General features: G+C 42.3%; 1 protein-coding gene across 1 annotated transcript; it reads left to right on the top strand.

Annotated features, from left to right (window-relative positions):
* Positions 1–78: 78 nt before the first annotated feature.
* Positions 79–27,356, top strand: usp4 (ubiquitin specific peptidase 4). Its single transcript, XM_021569212.3, has 22 exons — positions 79–596; positions 4,957–5,084; positions 5,293–5,423; positions 5,502–5,628; positions 5,756–5,901; positions 6,407–6,468; positions 6,621–6,764; positions 6,931–7,048; positions 7,120–7,293; positions 7,551–7,709; positions 7,799–8,023; positions 8,298–8,381; positions 8,932–9,026; positions 9,255–9,437; positions 10,025–10,245; positions 10,434–10,643; positions 10,824–10,894; positions 17,202–17,317; positions 17,481–17,630; positions 22,891–22,994; positions 23,489–23,577; positions 25,104–27,356. The coding sequence occupies exons 1-22, from the start codon at positions 445–447 to the stop codon at positions 25,224–25,226; spliced, it is 3,012 nt and encodes a 1,003-aa protein (XP_021424887.2). The 5' UTR covers positions 79–444; the 3' UTR covers positions 25,227–27,356.
* Positions 27,357–27,939: the final 583 nt, after the last annotated feature.

Genomic DNA, 27,939 nt, shown 5'->3' with positions numbered 1-27,939 from the left:
AGGGGGTATTTTAGTAGGTGCCAGGAACACCGGTTTGAGCGTGTCAAGAACTGGAAGGCATCTGGGGTTTTCACACTCAAGTTTCCCATGTGTATCAAGAATGGTCCACCACCCAAAGGAAATCCAGCCAACTTGACACAACTGTGGGAAGCATTGGAGTCAGCATTGGCCAGCATCCCTGTTGAACGCTTTCGACATCTTGTAGAGTCCATGCCCAGATGAATTGACTTCAAAAGGGGGGGGACACAACTCAATATTAGGAAGGTGTTTCTAATGTTTTGTACACTCTTTCTCTATATAGGGTTAGATGGCGAAGCAATTTTGTGAAAGGCAGCAATATGCGACATAGCGTCGAGCCTGCCGGAAAGCCACACGAAGACAAATTGGTACTCGTGCATCCGCGGTTCTTCTACCGCGCGTTCACGACTCTGGCTCACTTATTGCATGATGGCCGAGGGAGGCGGACCCGACTCGGGTAGTGCGGCAGACCCCGATCCGGAGCCGGTAGCCGCTCAAATACCGACACCTTCAACCGAAAGTCAAAAGCAGAGCATTGGAACACTTCTCAAAACAACTCTACGAAAGGGCGACGAGTGGTAATGTGTTTTGAATGTAACGTTAGCTAGCTAACCAATAATAGCTGCTATGCTAGCCAGCTATCTACTTTCAGTTCACGGGAACTGAAAGTAGCCAGCAATAGCATAGGCCCGTCATTAGACGGGTAAACCGGTTCCCATTGAACAGGAAATGGTTTGATTTGTTGGGCCAGGGCAGGAATGAACATGCTAACGTTAGTTACGTCTCCTCATCCGACAATATTTACTTTCTCGACCACTGCAACGTAGTAGTAGTAGTAGTAGTAGTAGTAGTAGTAGTAGTAGTAGTAGTAGTAGTAGTTAATAGCTAAGGTTAGTTCACTAGCAAGCCACGGCATTGCGCAAGTTAGCCATATCTGCTCACATTAGCTTACTAGCCGACTAACTAGCTACGACATGACGAGGTGTAGTCAAAGGCCCTTCTTCAATGCAATAAAGTGGAGTGACTGCGAATTAATGCTAGCTAGTTAGCTTGCTATCTTACTAGCTAGCTAATGCTTTGTCATTGGAACTGGATAACAACCAGCGACTGGCCCTGTCAGATTTCCAGGCAAAATATTTGCAACGTTTTAACTTTGGAAACCAAACTCTTTCCTGTATCTATTTTACTAACGTTAGTTAGCAAAATCAGTACTGACTAACAAGGGAGGGGAAACAACCAATTGGCTCAGCAAGAGCTAGGCTAACCACAATGGCATTACAGTACCAATTGTCTTGAGTTGAGAAAGTAGTCTGCCGGGTCATATAATGTTATGATGTTTACATCTCGCTAGATTAATTCACACAATGTTTCCTTGAGCTAAAAAAACAATCATTTTAGTTGGGATTGATGACAAGTTTGATATGTTCCTGGGGCTAGACTCCAGACAACTTGCATTGTTTTGGCCTCCCATCCTGTCTGAACAGGGTAAAGTTAATGTCAGATGTGAATAGATTGGCAGCTATTGGCCTATGGCTATCTGACTGACTAGTTTGCTGACTCGACCTAATTTTGAACCCATCTGAGATGGGTATTATAAAGGCTTTAGTTGCAGTACCTTGTATCGCATTTCGAGTAGCCTAGCTAATTTAGCCACTTGATCATTTTTTCCTATTCTAAAAAGGGAGATACTTACAAATAAAGTTTCCCACTGCCTGAGCTTTGGACCATGTTAAATCCTGCTAACAAGTTTATGCAGTGGAAGATATTCTTATTTGAGATTGACATCCTTGCTCACTTTTACTGTATGTGAATGTGACCTAGAGCACAAGACGGTGTTGTTTTGAAAAATATACACTTGACATGCAACAATTCCAAAGATTTCACTGAGTTCACAATAAGGAAATAAGGAATTTTAAATATATTAATTGGGCCCAAGTCTGTGTTTCACACGATTGGGATTACAGATATGCATCTGTTGGTCACAGATACCTTAAAAAGGGTATGGGTATGGATCAGAAAACCAGTCAGTATCTGGTGTGACCACCACTTGCCTCGGAGTGGGACACATCTCTATCACATAGAGTTGATCAGGCTGTTGATTATGGCCTGTGGAATGTTGTCCCACTCTACTATGGCTGCTCGAAGTTGCTGGATATTGGCATTAACTGGAACATAATGTTGTATACGTTGATCCAGAGCATCCCGAACATGCTCAATGGGTGACATGTCTGGTAATTTATGGAGGAACTGGGATTTTCAGCTTCCAAGAATTGTGTACAGATCCTTGCAACATGGGGCTATGTATCATCATGATGAAACATGAGGTGATGACGGTGGATGAATGGCACAACAATGGGCCTCAGGATTTCGTCACGGTATCGCTGTGCATTCAAATTGCCATTGATCAAATACAATTGTTTGTTGTCTGTAGCTTATGCCAGCCCATACCATAACCCCACTGCCACCACGGGGCACTCGGTTCACAACATTGACATCAGCAAACCGCTCTACCACACGACGCCCTACACGATGTCTGCCAGCTGCCCTGTACAGTTGAAACCAGGATTCATCCGTGAACAGCACATTTCTCCAGTGTTCCAGTGCCCATCGAAGGTGAGCATTTGCCCACTGAAGTCTGTTAGGATGCAGAACTGCAGTCTGGTAAGACCCTGGTGAGGACGGCAAGCATGCAGATGAGCTTCCCTGAGGCGGTTTCTGACAGTTTGTGCAGAAATTCTATAGATGTGCCAACCCACAGTTTCATCAGCTGTCCGGGTGGCTGGTCTCAGATGATCCTGCAGGTGAAGAAGCCCCAAGTGGAGCATGTGGAGGTCCTGTGAGGCCGGTTGGACGCACTGCCAAATTCTCTAAAATGGCGTTGGAGGCGGCTAATGGTAGAGAAATGAACATTCAATTCTGTCAACAGCTCTGGTGGATATTCCTGTAGTCTGCATGCCAATTGCATGCTCCTTCAAAGCTTGGGACAGCTGTGGCATTGTGTTGTGACAACTGCACATTTTAGTGGCCTTTTATAGTCCCCGGTACAAGGTGCACCTGTGTAATGATCATGCTGCTTAATCAGCTTCTTGATATGCCACACCTGTCCGGTGGATGGATCATTTTGGCAAAGGATTAATGCTCACTAACAGGGATGTGAACAAATTGAAATTTGTGCACAAATTTGGTGTGTATGGAACATTTCTGGGTTCATTTATTTCAGCTCATGAAACATGACACCAACAATGTTATACATGCATGTTGCATTTTATATTTTTGTTAAGTGTATAGTGCCAGTCAAAAGTTTGGACAAAAAAATTTTAATCAAATGTTAATCAAAAAATGTTAATCAATTCAAAATATATTTGACATTATTCAAAGTAGCCACCCTTTCCTTTGACAGCTTTGCACATGTTTGGCATTCTCTCAACCAGCTTCATGAGGTAGTCACCTGGAATGCATTTCAATTAACAGGTGTGCCTTGTTTAAAAGTTAATTTGTGGAATTTCTTTCCTTAATGTGTTTTAGCCAATCAGTTGTGTTGTGACAAGGTAGGGGTGGTATACAGAAGATATCCCTATTTGGTAAAAGGCCAAGTCCATATTATGGCAAGAATAGCTCAAATAAGCTAAGAGAAACGACAGTCCATTACTTTAAGACCATGAAGGTAAGTCAATGCCGAAAATTTCAAGAACTGAGCGTTTCTTCAAGTGCAGTTGTTCAAAAACCATCAAGCGCTATGATGACAGGCTCTCATGAGGACCACCACAGGAAAGGAAGACCCAGAGTTACCTCTGCTGCAGAGGATAAGATTATCAGAATTAACTGCACCTCAGATTGCAGCCCAAGTAAATGCTTCACAGAGTTCAAGTAACAGACACATCAACGTGAATCCGGCCTTCATGGTCGAATTGCTGCAAAGAAACCACTACTGAAGGACACCAATAAGAAGATACTTACTTTTGGGCAAAGAAGCACGAGCAATGGACATTAGACCAGTGGAAATCTGTCCTTTTGTCTGATGAGTCCAAATGTGTGATTTCTTTTTTTTTGGTTCCAACCGCTGTGTATTGGTTTCGGATGAGTTGGACTGCAGAGTGAAGGAAAAGCAGCCAACAAGTGCTCAGCATATGTGGGAACTCCTTCAAGACTGTTGGAAAAGCATTCCAGGCAAAGCTGGTTGAGAGAATGCCAAGTGTGCAACGCTGTCATCAAGGCAAAGGGTGGATACTTTGAAGAATCTAAAATAAATGTTGATTTGTTTAACACTTTCTTTTGGTTACTACATGATTCCATATGTGTTTCATAGTTTTGATGTCTACACTATTAATCTACAACATAAAAATAAAGGAAACCCTTGAATGTAAAAATAAAGGGAACACTTGGTTCCTCTCTAGGTTTCTTCCTAGGTTCTGGCCTTTTCTAGGGAGTTGTTCCTTGCCACTGTGCGTCTACATCTGCATTGCTTGCTGTTTGGGGTTTTAGGCTGGGTTTCTGTACAGCACTTTGTGACATTGGCTAATGTAGAAAAGGGCTTTCTAAAGAAATTTGATTGAGGGAGTAGGTTTGTCCAAACTTTTGACTGGTACTGTATGTTGACAGATGGAGAAATACTCCAAATAAGTGAATACTAGCCATGAATACTAACATTGTTAGACATAATGTAGGAACTAGTGGAACAAGTTGTCTGCATGCAAGTTCCTTTTTTAGCTCAGTTGGCCGAGCATGGTGCTGGTAACGCCAGAGTAGTTGGTTTGATTCCCGTGACCACTCATACATAAAATATGTGCACACAAACCTAAGTCACTTTGGATTAAAGTGTCTGCTAAATGGCATTTATATATTATTACTTTTACCCTTGTGTGATATTTATTTTAACCTGCAAGTTGTCAGCCTCATTCCTCGCAATACAGTATCTTACCAAGGCACTACTTTTTGCAGGTTTCTGATTGATAGCAGGTGGTTTAAGCAGTGGAAGAAGTATGTGGGATTTGACAGCTGGGATATGTACAATGTTGGAGAGCACAGTCTCTATCCCGGCCCTGTTGACAACTCAGGCCTGTTCTCAGGTAATGCAGGCATCATATTTACTGACACATTCTTCACAGCCTTACACCATGTGAAATGTTGTATCTTAATCTGTGAAGTATGCCAATGTGTTTTCTTCTGTCTCTGCTGTGAGCATGATTCTACACAACTAGTTATAAACAAGCACTCAATACTTGCTCGCTCTAAAGAATTGATGTCATAACTTACCTTTACTCTATTTCTTCTCAGACCATGAGACCCAGATCTTGAAGGAGCACCTTATAGATGAGCTGGACTATGTCCTTGTGCCCACTGAGGCGTGGAACAAGCTTGTCTGCTGGTATGGTTGCCTTGAGGGCCAGCGGCCCATCGTCAGAAAGGTGACGCTATGAATTTATTTAAAAATGTTTCACCCTTTTCCTTTAGTCTCTCTCTAACCTTGCTCTTTCTCTCCGTAGGTGGTTGAACACGGTATGTTTGTCAAGCACTGTAAAGTGGAGGTCTATCTGTTGGAGCTCAACTTGTGTGAGAATGACAACATGGACAATGTGATCACACGTCATTTCAGCAAAGCTGACACTATAGGTAAAGGAGGTTTGCTGTGCTGTGGGCCAGAGAGCAAACTGACGCGTGAACTAACTAGATATGTATCATATTCAGCCACTTCTGACTTTTGATTTAGCTAAATATTTTGTGTGTGTGCCCTGTCCAGACACCATAGAGAAGGAGATGCGGTCGCTATTTGAGATCCCAACAGGGAAGGAGACTCGACTGTGGAACAAATACATGAGCAACACATACGAGCAGCTGAACAAGCCAGACAGCACCGTGCAGGATGCTGGTCTCTTCCAAGGCCAGGTAGAGAACTATCTCTATCCCAACACCCCACTTCAGCTCACTCACTCCTAGGCCACACACAGCTAGACCCTTTGACCACTGGCTCTGTTTTCATTGGGCACACAGCACAGGGGTTTCACTATAATTATTTTTTAAGGGAAGCTGCAATGGTGTCACGTTTGTATACTTAATCACTTATATCATCAGTTGTTCCTCCCAATAGTTGAAATTGTAGCTACGTTTGATTACCATTAGTTCCATTAGGGATCACAACATTCCTAATGTCAGAGGTTGTTTTGCTCTCATGTTTTGTTACCCAGCAGTTATTAACTGCTAATTGATTATGTTATGATAGTTGTTTTTGAGGTCACCTGGGTTCTAGCCTCGTACTACCATCCGGGTCTCACAAGCTTACATATGTTTATTTATGTAAGTTTACGAGATCAGGAAGATTGTGTGAGACTAGCTGGGTTCAGCTGAGGTTAGTTTTTGTGGCATGGCTCTCACTGGCTTGTTTCCCACACAGGTGCTCGTGATCGAACGCAAGAATGAGGACGGCACGTGGCCCAGACAAGCCTCCCATCCAAAGTAAGTTAATCGGTCTATGGTTACCCTTGCTCTCTTCTAGGACTTTGTGGCAATTAGTACATTTGGATTAGAATGGCTTATGTTCCATCATGTCTGGTTGTGCAAAATGTCTGAAACTTGTCCAGTAAGTTGTCTATGTTCCTGTTATTCAGATCTAGTACGGCCACATCCAGGAATTTCACTACCTCCCCAAAGCTCTCCTCCAACTCGTCAGCAACCATCTCCTCAACAATAACTAATGGGGACAGCAGCAACTCTGGCAGTACACTGAACAACAGTACCTCCTCTGGCAATAGGCAAGCACACTGTGATTTTGTCACTATGACACAATATGCAAAGTACTTGGATATCACTAGTTAGTCAGGCAAGCTCAATGGAGTAACATTTATGTTTAGGAAGATTTATGCAGTCTGTTGATGTTTGATCTGTTATACACTGGACTCAACCTTATTCTTTCTACAGATTGGGAGGTTACAACTCATACAGCTCATCCTACAACTACAGAGAGTCACCATCCCAACCTGGTCTTTGTGGTCTCAGTAACCTAGGCAACACCTGCTTCATGAACTCTGCCCTCCAGGTACCACTCACTCACTCACTCACACTTTGAACTGATATTTCCCTCTTACTCACCTCACTGTTTTGTTGCAGTGCCTGAGCAACGCGTCCCCTCTCACGGAATACTTCCTAGATGACCAGTATGAGGCGGAAATCAACCGGGAGAATCCATTAGGAATGAGGGGGGAGATTGCAGAGTCCTACGCAGACCTGGTCAAGCAGATGTGGCTCAGCCGCAGCAGCTACGTGGCCCCCCGCACCTTTAAAGTAAGCCGCGCCACAGACACAGAGGACTGAATTTCTATAGGCTACTGTGATTGTCGTTGTCTTATAGTGCACCTTCCTCACCCTCTTTTTGACCAGTAGATTTCTCCAATTAAACTCTATGGAGTTTCTCAGTCAGTTTCTGACAAACTCATGCAGATAGAGCAATGAGCATTGAACTGTCAGTTACTTTAATACATGCGTGATTGACAAGCTGCACAGTCTTCTAACCGCCACTCTGTGTTCCCCCTATATCCCAGACCCAAGTGGGCCGCTTCGCCCCCCAGTTTTCAGGGTACCAGCAGCAGGACTCCCAGGAGCTGCTGGCCTTCCTGATGGATGGGCTTCACGAAGACCTGAACCGTGTTAAAAAGAAGCCTTACCTGGCCCTGCAGGATGCAGGGGGCCGGAAAGACGAGGTACACACACACACACACACACACACGCACACACACACACTGCAACATATCACCTCTGTACAAATCAGTTTTCTTCTACTGTGTAACAGATTGTAGCTAAGGAAGCCTGGACTAACCATCGCCTGCGCAATGACTCCATCATCGTGGACATATTCCATGGCCTGTTCAAATCCACTCTGGTGTGTCCAGAGTGTGCCAAGGTCTCTGTGACCTTTGACCCATTTTGCTACCTCACACTGCCTCTGCCCATGAAGAAGGACCGCACCATGGAAGTGTTCTTGGTCCGCATCGATCCCCAGTCCAGACCTACGCAGGTAACACACACTGGATGGGCACTGTTTTTACCCCTCCATGGAGATAGACACTGTTGTCATAATAACAATATTGCGTTGTCTGCAATGTAAATCAAACATTTGCATACCAGACCAGTCTCAACAGGGACCTAGAAACTGAGTGGTCTTTGTACATGCTGCTGTGCTGTTTTCGATTTCAGAGTTGGCCACGGTTCACCTACTGAGGTCTTAACATCCATGTAGACAGAAGTAAAAATATCTCCTCTCCCTGTGCGTCTCTCCTTTTCTTCCCCAGTACCGAGTGGTTGTCCCCAAGCTTGGCTCAGTGACAGACCTGTGCAGCGCCTTGTCCCGGCTCTCTGGAATCCCTGCTGAGAATGTGAGAGCTGATTAAGGGCCATTTTACTTTTGGACTCTATTTTTACAGCATGCTCATGGTGACATTTTGTTCATGACTTGATAAGATTTAAATAAATGTGTAGTTAATTTAATACTTTGTAAAGTTTTTTTTTGTGAGACTATCTTCAGTTGAGGGTTAACATTTTGCCCAACTGACGGGTCTGATAAAGTGACTCCAGTTGAGAGAACCATAAATCAGGGATCCCTAATAGGTGGCCCGTGGGCCAAATTCGGCTCACAGGTGATTTATTTCGAAATTTATGGGAAAAGGGATTTTAATTTAGAAAATCTATTCTCAATTATTCCCACTCATGAATAGAGGCATATGTGATCGCATCCAATTGGAAGGTTTGAAATTATTACGTTTTTGTCATACTATATCTGTTTGGGATTCTTGCGGTCAATTTGCAGTGTACAAATAATTGATAACTAAGTTCTGGCCCCCTTGACCATCTGCTCAAGGAAAAATCATCCCACGGCTGAATGTAATTGGGGACCCCTGACAAAAATGTTTTCTCCTGTCCTCCTAGATGGTGGTGGCAGATGTTTACAATCACCGGTTCCACAAGATCTACAGACGAGATGATGGCCTCAACCAAATCATGGAGAAGGATGACATCTTTGTGTAAGCCTCGTCCCTTCTCTTGCACTGGAGGATAACATATTGAACAGTGGTTGATGTCTGCGCATACCCAGTTACTTTGTTAGCCAAGAGTTTCTAGAATAACCACACAGTAAACACTACAAATACTCAACATATACAAGATGTTGAAATATGTTATTTTTTTAATATATTTTTTTACAAAAACACCTCTGTTATGCTACTGTATTATTCTCCATGTTTGTGGTCCAGGTATGAGGTGGCGGAGGAGGATGCAGAGAGTATGAACCTGCCTGTGTACTTCAGGGAGCGCCACTCCAAGCACACAGGAGGCTCCACAGGCACCATGCTGTTTGGCCAGCCCCTGCTCATCACTGTGCCCCGGCAGAACCTGGCCGCTGACATGCTCTACGAGAAGGTGCTGGAGAGGATTGGGTGGGTACAGTGTCTGTAGGCCTGCTTTTGTTTCTACTTGTGATCATATGTACAGTATGCCCCACGCAGACTTGAGATATTTAACATGTAGCGGAATGTGAGCTTTGCATATGTGGCAAAACGTTAAAGGCCCAGTGCAGTCGATTCTATGTATAATATTGTACAACAGCTGGTGAAACTAACACTGTGAAAGTGTGACAATTTTATCAATGTTATTCCTGATAGTTGCTGGTTGAAAATACAATCTACATAGGACCTTCTAATCAGTAGGTTTGCATGGGCGGGAGTTTCGGCTTTCCATGGTGACATCACCATGTGGTAAATTGGTAAATATATCAATAACAGAGTTCAAACCTCTCTGCCAATAACGGCTGGTTTTCAGGTTCCACCTCCCCTCTGACTACTTCCAAAATTCTTGCTTGAGAAATACTTTTTTGCCCAAAACATTTTTTTGCCCATTTTAATGGATATCTATTCTAGTAATGTACTTAATTGCTACCCCAAAAGTATTTTATATTGATATAAAAATGGATGGATGCATTGGGCCTTTAAAATGTACAATATTGACAAACTTTCCCCCAACCCAGGCGCTACGTGACGCGCTCTCAAAGCTCCACCGGTGATGGGAGGGCCTCAGCCTCCGCCTCCTCCGCCAGCTGCAGCCAGTCAGCAGAGTGCTCAGCAACATCCTCCAATCGCAACGCTGCAGCGAGTGGGAGTGGTAGCCCCCTGTCAGACGGGGCATCCTGCAGCTCCAGCAACAGCAGCAACCATTCAGGAACCTCCAACGGGAACGGGGTGTGTGAAGGTAAGCAACAACACGGACTGTCTAAAGGCAGCACAGTTACTTACATCTCGTACACCTATTAGTTTCTTTATTATGTTATTTATTATCTTATGAATGTGTACCAAGCACATTTTAGTTTTGCATTCATGTACATGTGCCCTATTTCATTCCCATGGTCTGACATGGCTTGTGTGATTTCCAACTTCCAGGTGAGGAGGAGGCCATGGATCAACAGGTGAGTCCGGAGCCAGAGAACGGACAGTCAGAGGAGGAGGACGCCTCAGACCTGGAGAATGGCCCTAAAACCAAGCCGTGCTCCAGCACCCCGCCCAAACTGTTCTCCTTCAGCATGGTCAACTCTTACGGAACGGCCAACATCAGTCCACTGCCTTGCGACGGAAACATCCTCAAACTAAATAGTTAGTATTTAGTCTCCCATTTAACTTTTGAGTGCTTCAACCAGTTTAAAAAACGTCTTGGAAAGAAAAGTTGAAACTTGTTTTTCAGAAGTCCCAGGTGATTTACAATGTTTCTTGAATTAGAGAACCGGCTTTAGATGTGAGTTGCAAGCTGACCAAAGTACCTTATCTCCCCCGTAGCACATTCCACAGTAGCGATCGACTGGGACTCGGACTCAAAGAAACTGTGTTATGACGATCAGGAAGCAGAGGTCAGTACACTTTCAGTTGACTTGATCGGGTGGACCCAAAGCCTTTCTTGGCGGAGTTAGAGTTTGAAAAATGATACCATAATTGCCAATACAAAAAACATTGTGGACCACTCCTATTGAGTTTTGAGACACTAAAAACAATGATAGTCAAACATGGTACAGTATTTCCTTTGGCGTCATCGATAATACATTACATAATCTATTAAGGGTTGCATTAGCTGTCAGAAATCTGCCTTTACAATACGCAGACATCAATAAATCTGCGTTTGATATTGAAAGTAGTGTTTTTTTTGTTTTTTTTCAATAAATAATAAATAAAAAAGGGGACTGCCACGATAGTTTAGTACAACATCAGATGTCAACAGACAAAGAAGTGCAAAGCTATTTTGCTAACAGCCACAAGTAAATTAGCTCACAATGAAAAAGCAAGTTATTTTTTTGCAAAAAACAATGCATGGCCATCATATTTCTGTGTTTAATAGACAGAATGTAGCCAGCGACATTTCCTAATGTTTGTTTGAAGTTCATCTCGCATTTGAACTTTCTATCGGACAAAAACTACACCAGAGAGAAGTAGCCTACACATCAGTCAGAGCGCTGTCTGGTGATGCAATGAAGAGAGCAAATACACTCCATGACCAAAAGTATGTGGACAACTGCTCGTCGAACATCATTCCAAAATCATGGTAATTAATATGGAGTTGGTACCCCCTGTGCTGCTACATCAGCCTCTACTCTTCTGGGAAGGCAACTGGATGTTTCAACATTGCTGCAGAGACTTGCTTCCATTTAGCCACGAGCTTTAGTGAGGTCCAGCACTGATGTTGTGCGATTTAAGCTTGGCTCACAGTCCAATTCCAATTCATCCCAAAGATGTTCGATGGGGTTGAGGTCAGGGCTCTGTGCAGGCCAGTCAAGTTCTTCCACCATGATCTCGACAAACCATTTCTCTATGGACCTCGCTTTGTTTACTGGGGCATTGTCATGCTGAAACAGGAAAGGGCCTTCCCCCAAACTGTTGCCGCAAAGTTGGAAGCACAGAATCGTCTAGAATGTCATTGTATACTGTAGCGTGAAGATTTCCCTTCACTGGAACTAAGAGGCCTAGCTCAAACAATTAAAAACAGCCACAGACTATTATTCCTTCTCCACCAAACCTTAGTTAGCACTACGCTTTGGGGCAGGTAGCGTTCTCCTGGCCCCAGATTCTTCCGTCAGACTGACAGATGGTGAAGCGTGATTCCTCACTTCAGAGAACGCGTTTCCTCTGCTCCAGAGTCCAATGGCGGCGAGCTTTTAACCACGAGCTGCCGCTTGGCATTGTGCATTTTAGGATTGTGTGCGGCTGCTCGGCCATGGTAACCCATTTCATGAATCTCCTGACAAACAGTTCTTGTGCTGACGATGCTTCCCAGAGGCAGTTTGGAACCCGGTAGTGTTGCAACCAAGGACAGACGATTCCTACGTACTTCAGGAACTCTGCAGTCCTGTTCTATGAGCTTGTGTGGCCTATCACTTCGCGGCTGAGCCGTTGTTGCTCTTAGACGTTTCCACTTCCCAATAACCAAATTTAGTTGACTGGGATAGCTCTAGCAGGGCAGAAATGTTAAACTTTTTGGAATGCTAGCATCCTATGACGGTGCCACGTTGAAAGTCACTGAGCTCTACAGTAAGGCCATTCTAATGCCAATGTTTGTCTATGGAGATTGCATGACGGTGTGCTCGTTTTTATACACCTGTCAGCAACGGGTGTGGCTGAAATAGGCGAATCCACAAATTTGAAGGGGTGTCCACATACTTGTGTGTACAATGCATTTGGAAAGTTCAGACCCCTTGACTTTTCCAACATTGTTACATTAAAGCCTTTATCTAAAACATATTGTTTTTTCTCCCTCAATCTACACACAATACCCCATAGTGACAAAGCAAAAACAGTTTTTACATTTTTGCAAATTTATAAAAAATATTAAAAGAACTGGTCACATTTACACAAGAATGCCGAACCTTTACTCAGTACTTTGTTGAAGCACCTTTGGCAGTGATTACAACCTCAAGTCTTCTTGGGTATGACGCAACAAGCTTGGCACATCTGCAGATCCTCTCAAGCGCTGTTGGATGGGGAGCGTCAAGGTAAGTTGCTAGCTAGCACTAGTTAACTACGCATGGTTTATGATATTACTAGTTTATCTAGCTTGTCCTGCGTTGCATATAATCAATGTGGTGCCTGTTAATTTATCATCGAATCACAGCCTACTTCGCCAAACAGGTGATGTTTTAACAAAAGTGCATTTGCGAAAAAGCACAATCGCACAATTGCACAAATGTACCTAACCATAAACATCAATGCCTTTCTTAAAATCAATACACAGAAGTATATTTTTTTAAACCTGCATATTTAGTTAAAAGTAATTCATGTTAGCAGGCAATATTAACTAGGGAAATTGTGTCACTTCTCTTGCATTCATTGCACGCAGAGCCAGGGTATATGCAACAGTTTGGGCTGCCTGGCTCATTGCAAACTGAACTAATTTGCCAGAGTTTTACATAATTATGACAACATTGAAGGTTGTGCAATGTAACACCAATATTTAGACTTAGGGTTGCCACCCGTTTGATAAAATACGGAATGGGTCCGTATTTCACTGAAAGAATAAACGTTTTGTTTTTGAAATGATAGTTTCTGGATTTGACCATAGGCTCGTATTTCTGTGTTTATTATATTAAAATTTAAGTCTATGATTTTGATATTTGATAGAGCAGTCTGACTGAGCGGTTGTAGGCGGCAGCTCGTAAGCATTCATTCAGACTTTACTGCGTTTGCCAGCAGCTCATAGCAATGCTTGAATCACAGCGCTGTTTATGACTTCAAGCCTATCAGCTCCCAAGATTAGGCTGGCAATACTAAGGCTTTTTGTATGGCACGTATACTTTCTTCTCCAACACTGCTTTTGCATTATTTAAACCAAATTGAACATGTTTCATTATTTATGAGACTAAAAAAATAGATATCTATTATGTAAAGTTGGAATAAGTTTTCATTCAGTATTGTTGTCATTATTACAAATATATAAAAATCGTCCGATTTAATCGGTATCACCTTTTTTTGGTCCTCCAATAATTGGTATCGGCGTTGAAAAATCATAAGTCGACCTATACACTCCAGAGATGTTCAAATCCGCTCTGGCTGGGCCACTCGAGGACATTCAGAGACTTGTCCAAAAGCCACTCCTGCGTAGTCTTGGCTGTGTGCATAAGGTTGTTGTCCTGTTGCAAGGTGAACTTTCTCCCCAGTCTGAGGTTCGGAGCTTTCTGGAACAGGTTTTCATCAAGGATCTCTGTACTTTGCTCCGTTCATCTTTCCCTGGATCCTCCCAGTCCCTGCTGCTGAAAAACAGCATAATCCTGCCACCACCGTGCTTCACCATAGGGATGATGCCAGGTTTCCTTCAGATGTGACGCTTGGCATTCAGACCAAGAATTCAATCTTGGTTTCATCAGACCAGATCATCTTGTTTCTCATGGTCAGTTCTCTTTGAGCCTTTTGGCCAGCACCAAGCGGGCTGTCATGTGCCTTTTACTGAGGAGTGGCATCCATCTGGCCACTACCACTACAGCCTGATTTGGTGGAGTGATACAGTGATTGTTGTCCTTCTGGAAGGTTCTCCCATCTCCACAGAGGAACTCCGGAGCTTTGTCAGAGTGACCATCGAGTTCTTGGTTACCTCCCTGACCAAGGCCCTTCTCCCCTGATTGCTCAGTTTGGCTGGGCGGCCTGCTCTAGGAAGAGTCTTGGTGGTTCCAAACTTCTTTCATTTAAGAATGATAGAGGGAGGCCAGTATGTTCTTGGGGATCTTCAATGCTGCAGACATTTCTTTGGTACCCTTCCCCAGATCTGTGCCTCGACTCAATCCTGTCTCAGAGCTCTACGGACAAATCCTTTGACCTCATGTCTTGGTTTTTGCTTTGACATGCACTGTTAACTGTGGGACCTTGTATAGACAGGTGTGTGCCTTTCCAAGTCATGTCCAATCAATTGAATTTACCACAGGTGGATTCCAAACAAGTTGTAGAAACATCTCAAGATTGATTAATGGAAACAGGATGCACCTGAGCACATTTTCTCATAGCGTCTCATAGCACCTAGGTAAATAAGTTAATTCTGTTATTTTAATACATTTGCAGAATTGTACAACTGTTTTCACTTTCATTATGGGGTATTTTCTGTAGATAATTGTTTTATTTAATTAATTTTAGAATAAGGCTGTAACCTAACATTGGGGGAAATGTTATGGGGTCTGAATACTTTCTGGATGTAGTGTGTGTGTCTAGTGTATATTTCATCTGAGTGAAGTACTACTGAAGCGCTAAATTCCTCCATTTACATTAATGATTTGAAGTGAACCTGAAGCCAAGCAGAGTTTGCAAAATGCTTTGTTTGAACTTTCCTTTTCTGTATGAAAACTGCTGAATCCTGCATTATCACGACCCTTGATTATTGGTCAGTTATTATACACAGAACAAAAATCTATATGTGAAGTGTTGGTCCCATTTGTGATGAGCTGAAGTAAAAGATCCCAGAAATGTTCCATATGCACAAACATATTTCTCTAAAATGTTGTTCACAGATTTGTTTACATCCCGGTTTGTGAACATTTCTCCTTTGCCAAGATAATCCATCCACCGGACAGGTGTGGCATATCAAAAAGCTGATTAAACAGCATGATCATTACACTGGTGCACCTTGTGCTGGGGACAATGAAAGGACACTCTAAAATGTGCTGTTTTGTCCTACAACACAATGAAACGGATGTCTCAATTTTGAGGGAGCATGCACTTGGCATGCTGACTGCAGGAATGTTCACCAGAGCTGTTGCCAGAGAATGGAATGTTAATTTCTATACCATAAGCCGACTCCAACGTCAATTTAGGGAATTTGGCAGTACGTCCGGCCGGCCTCAACCGCAGACCATGTGTAACCACGCCAGCCTTAGACCTCCACATCCGGCTTCTTCACCTGTGGGTTTGACTGGGACCATCCACTCGGACAGCTGATTTAACTGGGTTTGCACAACCAAAGAACTTCTGTCAAACTGTTCCAGGGAAGCTCATCTACGTGCTTGTCGTCCTCACCTGGGTCTTGACATGACTGCAATTTGGAGTCGTAACCGACTTCAGTGGGAAAATGCTCACCTTCGATTGCCACTGGCATGCTGGAGTAGTGTACTCTTCGTGGTAGTGGCCTATGGCATGGATAGGCTATAAGCTACAGACAACGAGCACAATTGGGCCATTGATAAAATGCATTGTTGTAGTGTTCATCCGCCACCATCACCTCATGTTTCAACATGATAATTCACAGCCCCATGTCGCAAGGATCTGTACACAATTTCTGGAAGCGGCCTGCATACACAGACATATCACCCATTGAGCATGTTTGGGATGCTCTGGATTGATGTGTATGAAAACCTTCTCTATCTTCTTGCCCTTTGTGCTGTTGTATGTTCCCAATAATGTTTGTACCATGTGTTGCTGCCTTGCTAGGTTCTCTTAGGTCTCTCTTTATGTAGTGTTCTCTCTCTTGACACAATGTGTGCTTTGTCCTATATTTTTATTTTTAATCCCAGCCCCCACAGGAGACATTTTTGGTAGACCGTCATTGTAAATAAGAATTTATTGACTGACTTGTGTGGTTAAATAAAAAGCATGTTCCAGTTCCTACCAATATCCAGCAACTAATCCAAGCAATTGAAAAGGAGTGGGAGAACAGTACTCAGGCCACTATCAACAGCCTGATCAACTCTATGCAAAGGAGATGTTGCACTGCATGAGGCAAATGTTGGTCACACCAGATACTGACTGGTTTTGTGATCCACGCCCTTATTATTAATATTATTATTATTAGTATTATTATTATTATTATTATATATTTTTGGTTTTTTTAAGCTATCGGACCAACAGATGCATGTCTGTATTCCCAGTCGTGTGAAATCCAAAGATTAGGGCCCAATGAATGTATTTCAATTGACGGATTTCCTTATGTGAACTGTAAACAGTAAAATCTTTTAAATTGTTACATTTTAGTTCAGTGTACATTCATATATATGCATAAACAAAACTGTACAGTAGATAAAATAACATTTAGGCACTAATAAAGAAACTGCTCTGTTGGAGGATAAGGTGGCAGGCTTTGGCATTTACATTGTTACCTGAAAAAAAAAAACGTAATTATTTCATGGGATGTGTACCTGGCTATGTCTATACGGTGTGTATGCCTGTGACTCAGTAAAGGTATCCTCTGTACTGTAGGCATATGAGAAGCATGAGAGCATGCTCCAGGCCCCGAAGAAGAAGGCCACGGTGGCTCTGAGGGAATGCATTGAGCTCTTCACTACCATGGAGACACTAGGAGAGCATGACCCATGGTGAGACCCACCATCACTACAGCACTGTCTTACAGGCTCAAAAAGATACACTAGTCCATAGCACTCTACTCCCTACGCTGTTGAAACCACTACGTTCTGTGGTGAATTTTAATGCTGTTTTTATGTTCTACTGAAATCAATGATTCTTCACTTGTTCACACAGGTATTGCCCCACCTGCAAGAAGCACCAACAGGCCACAAAGAAGTTTGACTTGTGGTCTTTGCCTCGCATCCTGGTGGTCCACCTGAAGCGTTTTTCCTACAATCGCTGCTGGAGGGACAAGCTGGACACAGTGGTGGACTTCCCTGTCAGGTACAGACCGCACTATGCCAAGAGGTGGAACAGTTCTAACTGACATGGGTCCTTTTTGTATTTATTTTATCGACAATGATTCACATTGAGATGGACATTGTCTGTACTCTTTATTATTTGTATTTTGAGAGGTCAAACAATGAAAGCATTATTTTGTTTTGTCGTCAACTTTTATGGACCCAAGGAATTGACACAGCTTTACACTAGAGGGTGCTGGTTTTCTAAATTTATAGAAACCCTGGTTTGCTGTGTATTGGCCAATGAGGCATAGAAGAAGCAGTCCTCCATAGGAAATAAATGGAATTCTACAGTATTTCAATTAAATGTTTCAACGACAAAATTACATGTATTTAAGATTTATTTTTTAATTTTGTTTAGCTCACATAGTATAAGTAAAACATATGCATTAAGGTGTCTAAGAGTCAGTGGCAAAAACAAATGTGGACATTAATAAATGCATTTCTATAGCTTCCAAAATATATATATATATTTTACAATTGAGGGAGAGTGCCAAGATGGATAATTTTTGGGATTACCCAAACTTAGTAACATAATCTGATTACATTCAGTTACTTTTCGATTACTTTCTCCTTAAAAGGCATTAGAAGAAAACCAAAATGTATGTTACCAATTGAACGATATCTATTTATTTATCCTGTAATGTTAAAGTTTACATAGCTGAATCAAATATTGGTTATGTAGGCTTCTTTTAACTCATCGCTTTCTACTACATATCATTTCAATCAGAATATTTTATATATATATATATATATATATACACACACACACGCATGCATACACACAGCGCCTTGCGAAAGTATTCGGCCCCCTTGAACTTTGCGACCTTTTGCCACATGTCAGGCTTCAAACATAAAGATATAAAACTGTATTTTTTTGTGAAGAATCAACAAGTGGGACACAATCATGAAGTGGAACGACATTTATTGGATATTTCAAACTTCTTTAACAAATCAAAAACTGAAAAATTGGGCGTGCAAAATTATTCAGCCCCCTTAAGTTAATACTTTGTAGCGCCACCTTTTGCTGCGATTACAGCTGTAAGTCGCTTGGGGTATGTCTCTATCAGTTTTGCACATCGAGAGACTGAATTTTTTTCCCATTCCTCCTTGCAAAACAGCTCGAGCTCAGTGAGGTTGGATGGAGAGCATTTGTGAACAGCAGTTTTCAGTTCTTTCCACAGATTCTCGATTGGATTCAGGTCTGGACTTTGACTTGGCCATTCTAACACCTGGATATGTTTATTTTTGAACCATTCCATTGTAGATTTTGCTTTATGTTTTGGATCATTGTCTTGTTGGAAGACAAATCTCCGTCCCAGTCTCAGGTCTTTTGCAGACTCCATCAGGTTCTTCCAGAATGGTCCTGTATTTGGCTCCATCCATCTTCCCATCAATTTTAACCATCTTCCCTGTCCCTGCTGAAGAAAAGCAGGCCCAAACCATGATGCTGCCACCACCATGTTTGACAGTGGAGATGGTGTGTTCAGCTGTGTTGCTTTTACGCCAAACATAACGTTTTGCATTGTTGCCAAAAAGTTCAATTTTGGTTTCATCTGACCAGAGCACCTTCTTCCACATGTTTGGTGTGTCTCCCAGGTGGCTTGTGGCAAACTTTAAACGACACTTTTTATGGATATCTTTAAGAAATGGCTTTCTTCTTGCCACTCTTCCATAAAGGCCAGATTTGTGCAATATATGACTGATTGTTGTCCTATGGACAGAGTCTCCCACCTCAGCTGTAGATCTCTGCAGTTCATCGAGTGATCATGGGCCTCTTGGCTGCATCTCTGATCAGTCTTCTCCTTGTATGAGCTGAAAGTTTAGAGGGACGGCCAGGTCTTGGTAGATTTGCAGTGGTCTGATACTCCTTCCATTTCAATATTATCGCTTGCACAGTGCTCCTTGGGATGTTTAAAGCTTGGGAAATCTTTTTGTATCCAAATCCGGCTTTAAACTTCTTCACAACAGTATCTCGGACCTGCCTGGTGTGTTCCTTGTTCTTTATGATGCTCTCTGCGCTTTTAACGGACCTCTGAGACTATCACAGTGCAGGTGCATTTATACGGAGACTTGATTACACACAGGTTGATTGTATTTATCATCATTAGTCATTTAGGTCAACATTGGATCATTCAGAGATCTTCACTGAACTTCTGGAGAGAGTTTGCTGCACTGAAAGTAAAGGGGCTGAATAATTTTGCACGCCCAATTTTTCAGTTTTTGATTTGTTAAAAGAGTTTGAAATATCCAATAAATGTCGTTCCACTTCATGATTGTGTCGCACTTGTTGTTGATTCTTCACAAAAAAATACAGTTTTATATCTTTATGTTTGAAGCCTGAAATGTGGCAAAAGGTCACAAAGTTCAAGGAGGCCGAATACTTTCGCAAGGCACTGTATATATATATATATATATATATAAATGGATGTGTATATATATATATATATAAATGGATGTATATATATATATATATAAATGGATGTAGCAACTACAGATTGCCCCTTTAAGTCTATCAAAAGTGTGTGTTTGAGCATGTGTCCATTAGGCCTATGGATTTATTATTTAATTAGATTGAGCAATATTAGCCCCACTTTTATTCCATAGACTGGGATCTGCACTATGCAGCTGTTGCAAGAGCGCTTTTTTCACTAGCTGTTAACTAGTTTCAAAAACCAGTGATTGATAGGCAGCTTAATTTTCTTGAATTCAACCATTATTGGGTTCAAATACACATTTAGATTTGTGAACAGCCATCCACAACAACCACAATCCGTAAGGCACATATATCTAAATGAGAGAGCAGAAGTGTGATTCACATCAATGCGCTATGTAGATATCAATAATAAGTGATCCGTATCGCTGTAGACTACACTGCTGTCATCCTTACCTCCAAGCGTTTATTCAAGTTGGATAATCTTTGGATACCGACAGCAGTCGCACAATTGGACATAGCTTGGACTATAACATACAAAAGCCTATTCCTGCTCTTTTCTCGCTCAGGTGGAACAAACTTAAACTTGTGCCTAACATCCTTTCTGAATTTTAAAGTAATCCTTGGAAGTAATCATCTAGTTTTTCAAAAGTATCTAATCTGATTACAGTATTTTTGCTGGTAATGTAACAAATGAGTTACCCTTTTTTTCTCTTTTTTTGTTTTTTGTTGGTTGGTATCCCTTACTTCTCCCCAACCCTGTGTGTACACACACACACATACAATACACAAGGCCTTTGTCCATTTGAGTAGTCTCAACTGTCAGAGAAACTGACGTCAAGCTCCAACAGACACAAATAGCATCTGTGGTATAGTTACATTGGGTAACAACTACACGAGGAATTTCACCATCACAAAAGGCTCTTTAAACTAAACCAGGGTCATTTGAATGTATTTTCCATTAGCAGAATACTCAGGTTATTCTCCAGGTTGGGACAAGAAGCCATTTGAAATAATGTTATATAAAAGCTACCTGTGTGGGGGTTGTCTGGCTGAATGCCCGTGAGTCTCCCTGTGCTGTGTACTCTGATCTCTACTGAGTCACATTATCCAGCAGGAACCAGGAAGCCAGGAATTAAATGTAACTGACCTTGACAAGCCCTGCAGCTTCCAAGAACCTGACTCATGCTTACTGAGGATGGTTGAGACCGACAAAGCCATCTATTGTACCTCACCTCTCGCACCAGTGTATCAGCTGAAGCGCTAGCTGACCACCATCCTCCACACTGGGTTCAGTGTTGATGACATGTCCAGTATAAACTTTAATTTTATTTAACTAGGCAGGTCAGTTAAGAACAAATTCTTATTTACAATGACGGCCTACCAAAAGGCAAAAGACCTCCTGCGGGGACGGGGGCTGGGTTTATTTTTATTTTTTTAATAATAATAATATATAAATGTAGGACAATACACACAACACTACATAAAGAGAGACCTAAGACACATGGCAACACAATAACAAAATGGTAGCAACACATGTCAAGACATCAATACATCACGCAAAGCATCCACAACTAAGTAAGCGTGTCCATGATTGAGTCTTTGAATGAAGAGATTGAGATAAAACTGTCCAGTTTGAGTGTTTTTTTGCAGCTTGTTCCAGTTGTTAGCTGCATAGAACTGAAAGGAGGAGCGACCCAGGGATGTGTGTGCTTTGGGAACCTTTAACAGAATGTGACTGGCAGAATGGGTGTTGTATGTGGAGGATGAGGGCTGCAGTAGATATCTCAGATAGGAGGGAGTGAGCCATAAGAGGGTTTTATAAATAGGCATCAACCAGTGGGTCTTGCGACGGGTATACAGAGATGACCAGTTTACAGAGGAGAAAATAGTGCAGTGATGTGTCCTATAAGGAGCATTGGTGGCAAATCTGATGACCGACTGGTGAGGAAAATCTAGCCGCTCGAGAGCACCCCTAGCACCCCTAGGATGGTCATCTTAATCAGGGTTAGTTTGGCAGCTGGGGTGAAAGAGGAGCGATTACGATAGAGGAAACCAAGTCTAGATTTAACTTTAGTCTGCAGCTTTGATATGTGCTGAGAGAAAGACAGTGTACTGTCTAGCCATACTCCCAAGTGCTCTAAACCCTCAGAGGTAGTAAACACACCTGTGGGGAGAGAGGCATTCTTCTTACCAAACCACATGACCTTTGTTTTGGAGGTGTTCAGAACAAGATTAAGGGTAAAGAAAGCTTGTTGGACACTAAGAAAGCTTTGTTGTAGAGCATTTAATACAACATCCAGGGAGGGGCCAGCTGAGTATGAGACTATCATCTGCATAATTTATTTTACCTTTATTTAACTAGGCAAGTCAGTTAAGAACAAATTCTTATTTTCAATGACGGCCTAGGAACAGTGGGTTAACTGCCTGTTCAGGGGCAGAACGACAGATTTGTACCTTGTCAGCTCGGGGGCAACCTTCCGGTTACTAGTCCAACGCTCTAACCACTAGGCTACCCTGCCGCCCCATATAAATGGATGAGAGAATCAAGGGCAATGTTGACATCATTGAGGATCTTTAAGGTTGCAGTGACACATCCATAACCTGAGTGGAAACCAGATTGCATACCAGAAAGAAAGAATACTATAGACATCAAGAAAGCCAGTCAGTTGTTGAATCACACTTGATAAAATTAACATGGTTTTCTGTACAGCCCTGTGTTTGTGTGTTTAGCTGTCAGTCCAAGTCATTGTGTGTATGTAATGTGTAGTAGTAGGTTTTGCTAATGACGTCTTCTCTCTCCACACAGGGACCTGAACATGTCTGAGTTTGTGTGTGACCCAAAGGCCGGACCCTATGTTTATGACCTCATTGCTGTCTCCAACCACTATGGAGGAATGGGAGGAGGCCACTGTGAGTAATGGTTGCTTCTGCCAGTAACACCCAGGTCTATCCTTAATGCAGACTCTCAGACCTAGATAAAAACTTACACCAGGGTGTCTGTATTGTCTTAAAGGAATTTCTGATAAATAAAGGCCTTGATAAGTCTTAGTCTTGCTCATGGCGGCAGTATGGCAAGGTCCAGCCCTGCTATCTGCATAATATTATCTGCTGATAAAACTATTTGTTTTAGTACCTGGTAACCTGAAGCAGGTCAAATTTCAGTTGGTAAAACAGTCAGTGGTGTTTCGACTGTTGGTTCCCACTTACATGGCATGAAGTGTGAACTTTATCAATTTCTATTTCCTCAAACCTTTTCATGTATTTTGGCCAAGCTCTTGTTTGGTGGTGACTAACCAGGCCTGCTAGTGTTAACTAGTTCATCAGCTATTCATCCCAGCTCAACTTTAGACCTCCCTGACCATGATGTAGTTTTCTAATGTTCCTCCAATATCTTGTACCTTTAGACACAGCCTACGGCAAGAACAAAGCTGATGGGAAGTGGCATTACTTTGATGACAGTAGTGTATCGGCTGCCTCGGAGGATCAGATTGTGGTGAGTGAGCCACTTCAAACCTTCCGTTCATGTGTAACTGTATACAGTGCATTCGGAAAGTATTCAGACCCCTAGACTTTTTCCACATGGGTACGTAACAGCCTTATTCTGAAATGGATTCAATAAATACTAATCCTCATCAGTCTACACACAATACCCCATAGTGACGAAGTGAAAACAGGTTAAGAAATGTTTGCAAATGTTTTAAAAATTAAACAGAAATATAGGGGGATACCTAGTCAGTTGTACAACTGAAATGTGTCTTCCGCATTTAACCCAACCCCTTTAAATCAGAGAGGTGCGGGGGTGGGGCTGCCTTTATTGACATACACATCATTGGCCCCCGGGGAACTACCTTGCTTAGGGGCAGAATGACAGATGTTTGCCTTGTCAGCTCAATACCTTATTTATATAAGTATTCAGACCCTTTGCTATGAGACTTGTAATTGAGCTCGGGTGCATCCTGTTTCCATTGATCATACTTGATGTTTGTACAACTTGATTGGAATCCACCTGTGGTAAATTCAATTGATTTGGAAAGGCACACACCTGTCTATGATAAGGTCCCACAATTGACAGTGCATGTCAGAGCAAAAACCAAGCCATGAGGTCGAAGGAATTGTGCATAGAACTCCGAGACAGGATTGTGTGGAGGCACAGATCTGGGGAAGATACTCTGTTCTGATGATACCAAGATTGGACTCTTTGGCCTGAAAGCCAAGCGTTAACGTCTGGAGGAAACCTGGCACCATCCCTACGGTGAAGCGTGGTGGCAGCATCATGCAGTGGGGATGTTTTTTAGCGGCAGGGACTGGGAGACTAGTCAGGATCAAGGGAAAGATGAACGGAGCAAAGTACAGAAAGATCCTTGATGGAAACCTGATCCAGAGCGCTCAGGGCCTCAGACCGGGGCGAAGGTTCACCTTCCACCAGGACAACGACCCTAAGCACACAGCCAAAGCAACGCAGGAGTGGCTTTGAGACAAGTCTGTCCTTGAGTGGCCCAGCCAGAGCCCGGACTTGAACCCGATCGAACATCTCTGGAGAGACTTGAAAATAGCTGTGCAGCACACTCCCCATCCAACCTGACAGAACTTGAGAGGATCTGCAGGGAAGAATGGGAGAAAGTCCCCAAATACAGGTGTGCCAAGATTGTAGCGTCATACCCAAGAAGACTCGGCTGTAATAAAGGGTCTGAATACTTATGTAAATATAATATATTTATATATATATTATAATTATTTTTTTAGCCTGTTTTTGCTTTTTCATTATTTGATATTGATTGATGGTTTTAGAATAAGGCTGTAACAAAATGTGAAAAAAGTCAAGTGGTCTGAATAGCCCTTGTTGTTTTTTGAAACGTTGGTTATAAACATTTCTGATGTGGGACTCATTATTACCCTTAAAGCTATTTGTTCCATGTGTCCAATGTCAGCAGTGATGATGGCTCTCCATTGACTTCATGTCCTTTGGTGTTGAGTGTCAGTGTTGCTGTGGTGTAACTCTAACCCCTATCCCCTCCACAGACAAAAGCAGCCTACGTGCTATTTTACCAACGCAGAGATGCGGGTGACGTCCCCGCCAAGCCTCCGCCCTCTTCCCCTCTAGGTGGCGCCACGGCCGCCGACGATCACATGGATACCAACTGAGCAGCGCTGAAGCTCAAGGACACGCACTGAAGAAAAAAAACACACACTTTGTTGATGCACACACCAAGCTACTTCAGTGACATAAGACATCTGAGTCAATATTATTAACTCCCCCCAACCCAGCACCCGTTTTGTTTTTTTGTTTTGCTCATACGTCGTCACCAAGAGCCAAAAGCCTTGTTAGATGCTTGACCCGAGAGACTTCCTCCCTGGAGCCGGTGGCCTGCTGATGTGTGAAATCAAGTTGATTAGTTTAAATAAATAAAGAGGAATATAAAAGGCTTAGAATTCTCACTGGACGAACAGAATGTTAGAAGTGCACTAAAATGCATAAGTATTATTAACGCAAACTTTTCTGTTACCCACTAGAAAAGTCAAAAAATAAAAAAACAACAAATCCACATCTTGTTTCTACCAAAGCGTTCCAAGTTGTACATTCTAAAGAAATGTACCAACTGCATTGACAGACATGGGGGAAAGGGGAAACATGCCCTTGAGTTGTCTCTGATTTGTGTATGTGATGATAACCCTCCAGGGCAGGGGTGAATTTATGCAAATTTGTATTTAACATTGAGATGTACACAGAATTCAACACATGACACTGATGGATCCTGTGACCTTCTGCCTCCTGTGAAGAATGGATCCAGTCAGAAAGGCACATTGGAGGTGTTCCATCTGCTACAGAAACACACACAGGCCCCTTCATTCTAGTCTGCCTCTGGGATGGCCTGCAGGTCATTTCCACAGTATATGGTGTTCCCTTAAGGTCCTGTTTACTGTGCCTTGATGTATGCTGTGGCAGAGGCTTCATTTTCAGAGACGTGACTTCAGTCAGACCTTAGCGCCTGCTCTTTATGAAGCCAGGCATGGTAATGCTGTCTCGCTCATACCCCCCCTTCCCTGTGCTCTATGAGATACGTCTCATCCTGCTAAAGATGTGCTGCTCCCCCTCGTTACGCAAAAGAAACAGCGGCCTTTTTAATCTTGCAACCTGTTTTCAAAAAGGAAGCACTCTAAGTTTTCCTTTAGTTGCATCTGGAATAATACATCTATGAATGACACGTGGCAAGGCCCTGACCACTCATACATTTCCAAATAATATGGCTGTACTTCCAAGCATATTTGATTGCTTACTGAATGGACCCTCCGACTGCCAGCTGTGGCTTGTCCTTAGGCTACCTGTTTTGTGGTATTACAGTCGTGCATTGAAATCTGACATGTATGAAAGTGGTGCTAAATTTGAGACTTGAAATTATTGCTGTTCATGATAAGTCTCCAATCCATTGTCAAATAGAATTTGGACAGCAATAACTTAAAGGCATCCTCAGTTTGCCTGCAGCCATGTTCTCCCACAATGGACTCTCAGACAACCAATCAGCTGTTAAATAAAATATATAATTATGACATGACATCTTGCTCGTCAATGGATGGAAAAAGGACTCCTATAAATCGATCTGCTTGTATGCTGTCGGACTGTTGCTAGCTACGTAGCTCTATATTCTTCACTAAGACATGTGTCCCATTAAATACTAGAAGCCTTCAGTAACAGCTGCTCGGCTTGTGGGGGGCTGGTGACGGCAACACAATACATGTCAGGAACCAGTGCCTCTGATACCTTCTCCAGATTCAGCACCCTTCTGTTGAATTTCACTGTGTTGCTAAGTGTCTTGTAAAGGTTGATACAAGATACCAGTAACTACTTCATGGATGGATTTCCCCTAAGATAAATTCTAGCTCTGGCATTTGTCCTGTGCTTTTTCCATGTGGCACAAAAGCATGTAAATGTCTTATAGGACTGCAAATTATCTGTTTGCTGGTTGGTCCCTCTGTGATTATGCCCTCCTGAGATGATTACATGATTAATATAACCATATTTATGTCAATGAATAGAAAAGCTTTACACCATATCTGTAATATTCTATAGCAAGTGAAAAAGGCATCCAAAACAGATTGGATTAGTTGCTTTTCTTTACAATCCTCATGAGCAACTTAGCAATTTGAGCGTCAATATCTTGAATAGATGTAAATAATCACTATTTCAAAAAATTGCAACATAACTGTTGCAATATTTGTTTTTAATTGAGAATTATTTGGATTGGAAATACAATAAAGACTGGCAGCCAAAAAGGATATCTTGTTTGGACTAGTTGCTTTCCAGAAAAGAAAAAAGAGGTATTGCAGACATTGCCTTAATGACTAGTTTATTACTTCAGTGCTCACAATATCCTTAAGCCACATCTTTAGGGAATCAACCCGAAATTGCATTAATTTTTTCTTTTTTACAGAATAACTTCCTTGAGTAGTTGAGAAATCACTAAAATGGCATTCTAAGTGTGTAAGCAAATATTAGGCTATATCCTCTTTAGACCATTAACCCTTTCCCTCAGAATAGACAGTATACATTTCAGAATAAAGCTGCTCAAAATGGTGTTAAATTGCTCAAAAAATGCTACATTTACTGCCGGTTCACACAGTCGCACTGGTAGCCTGTTTTCCAGATAGGAGAACAGATGAAGTAATACGGCTATGATTTAGTGAAACACTTAGTCCAGTCTCAATTCAGAAGGAAGTTATTCACTGCAGAACCTGAAAAGCCTGATTTTGCTGGTCAGAATGACTTGCACTTCCTGGTTTGGCTACTTTCACCATTCTGAAAAATCCCTCTTTCAGCATGTTTGGCTCTGGTGTAGAAATCTAGAATCATCTTCCCCAT

This window comes from Oncorhynchus mykiss, chromosome 17 (assembly GCF_057628025.1).
Source record: "Oncorhynchus mykiss isolate SJ-2025 chromosome 17, ASM5762802v1, whole genome shotgun sequence".
Taxonomy (NCBI): domain Eukaryota; kingdom Metazoa; phylum Chordata; class Actinopteri; order Salmoniformes; family Salmonidae; genus Oncorhynchus; species Oncorhynchus mykiss.
The sequence above is the reverse complement of the archived record's forward strand: the minus strand, read 5'-3'. Positions and strand labels throughout refer to the sequence as shown.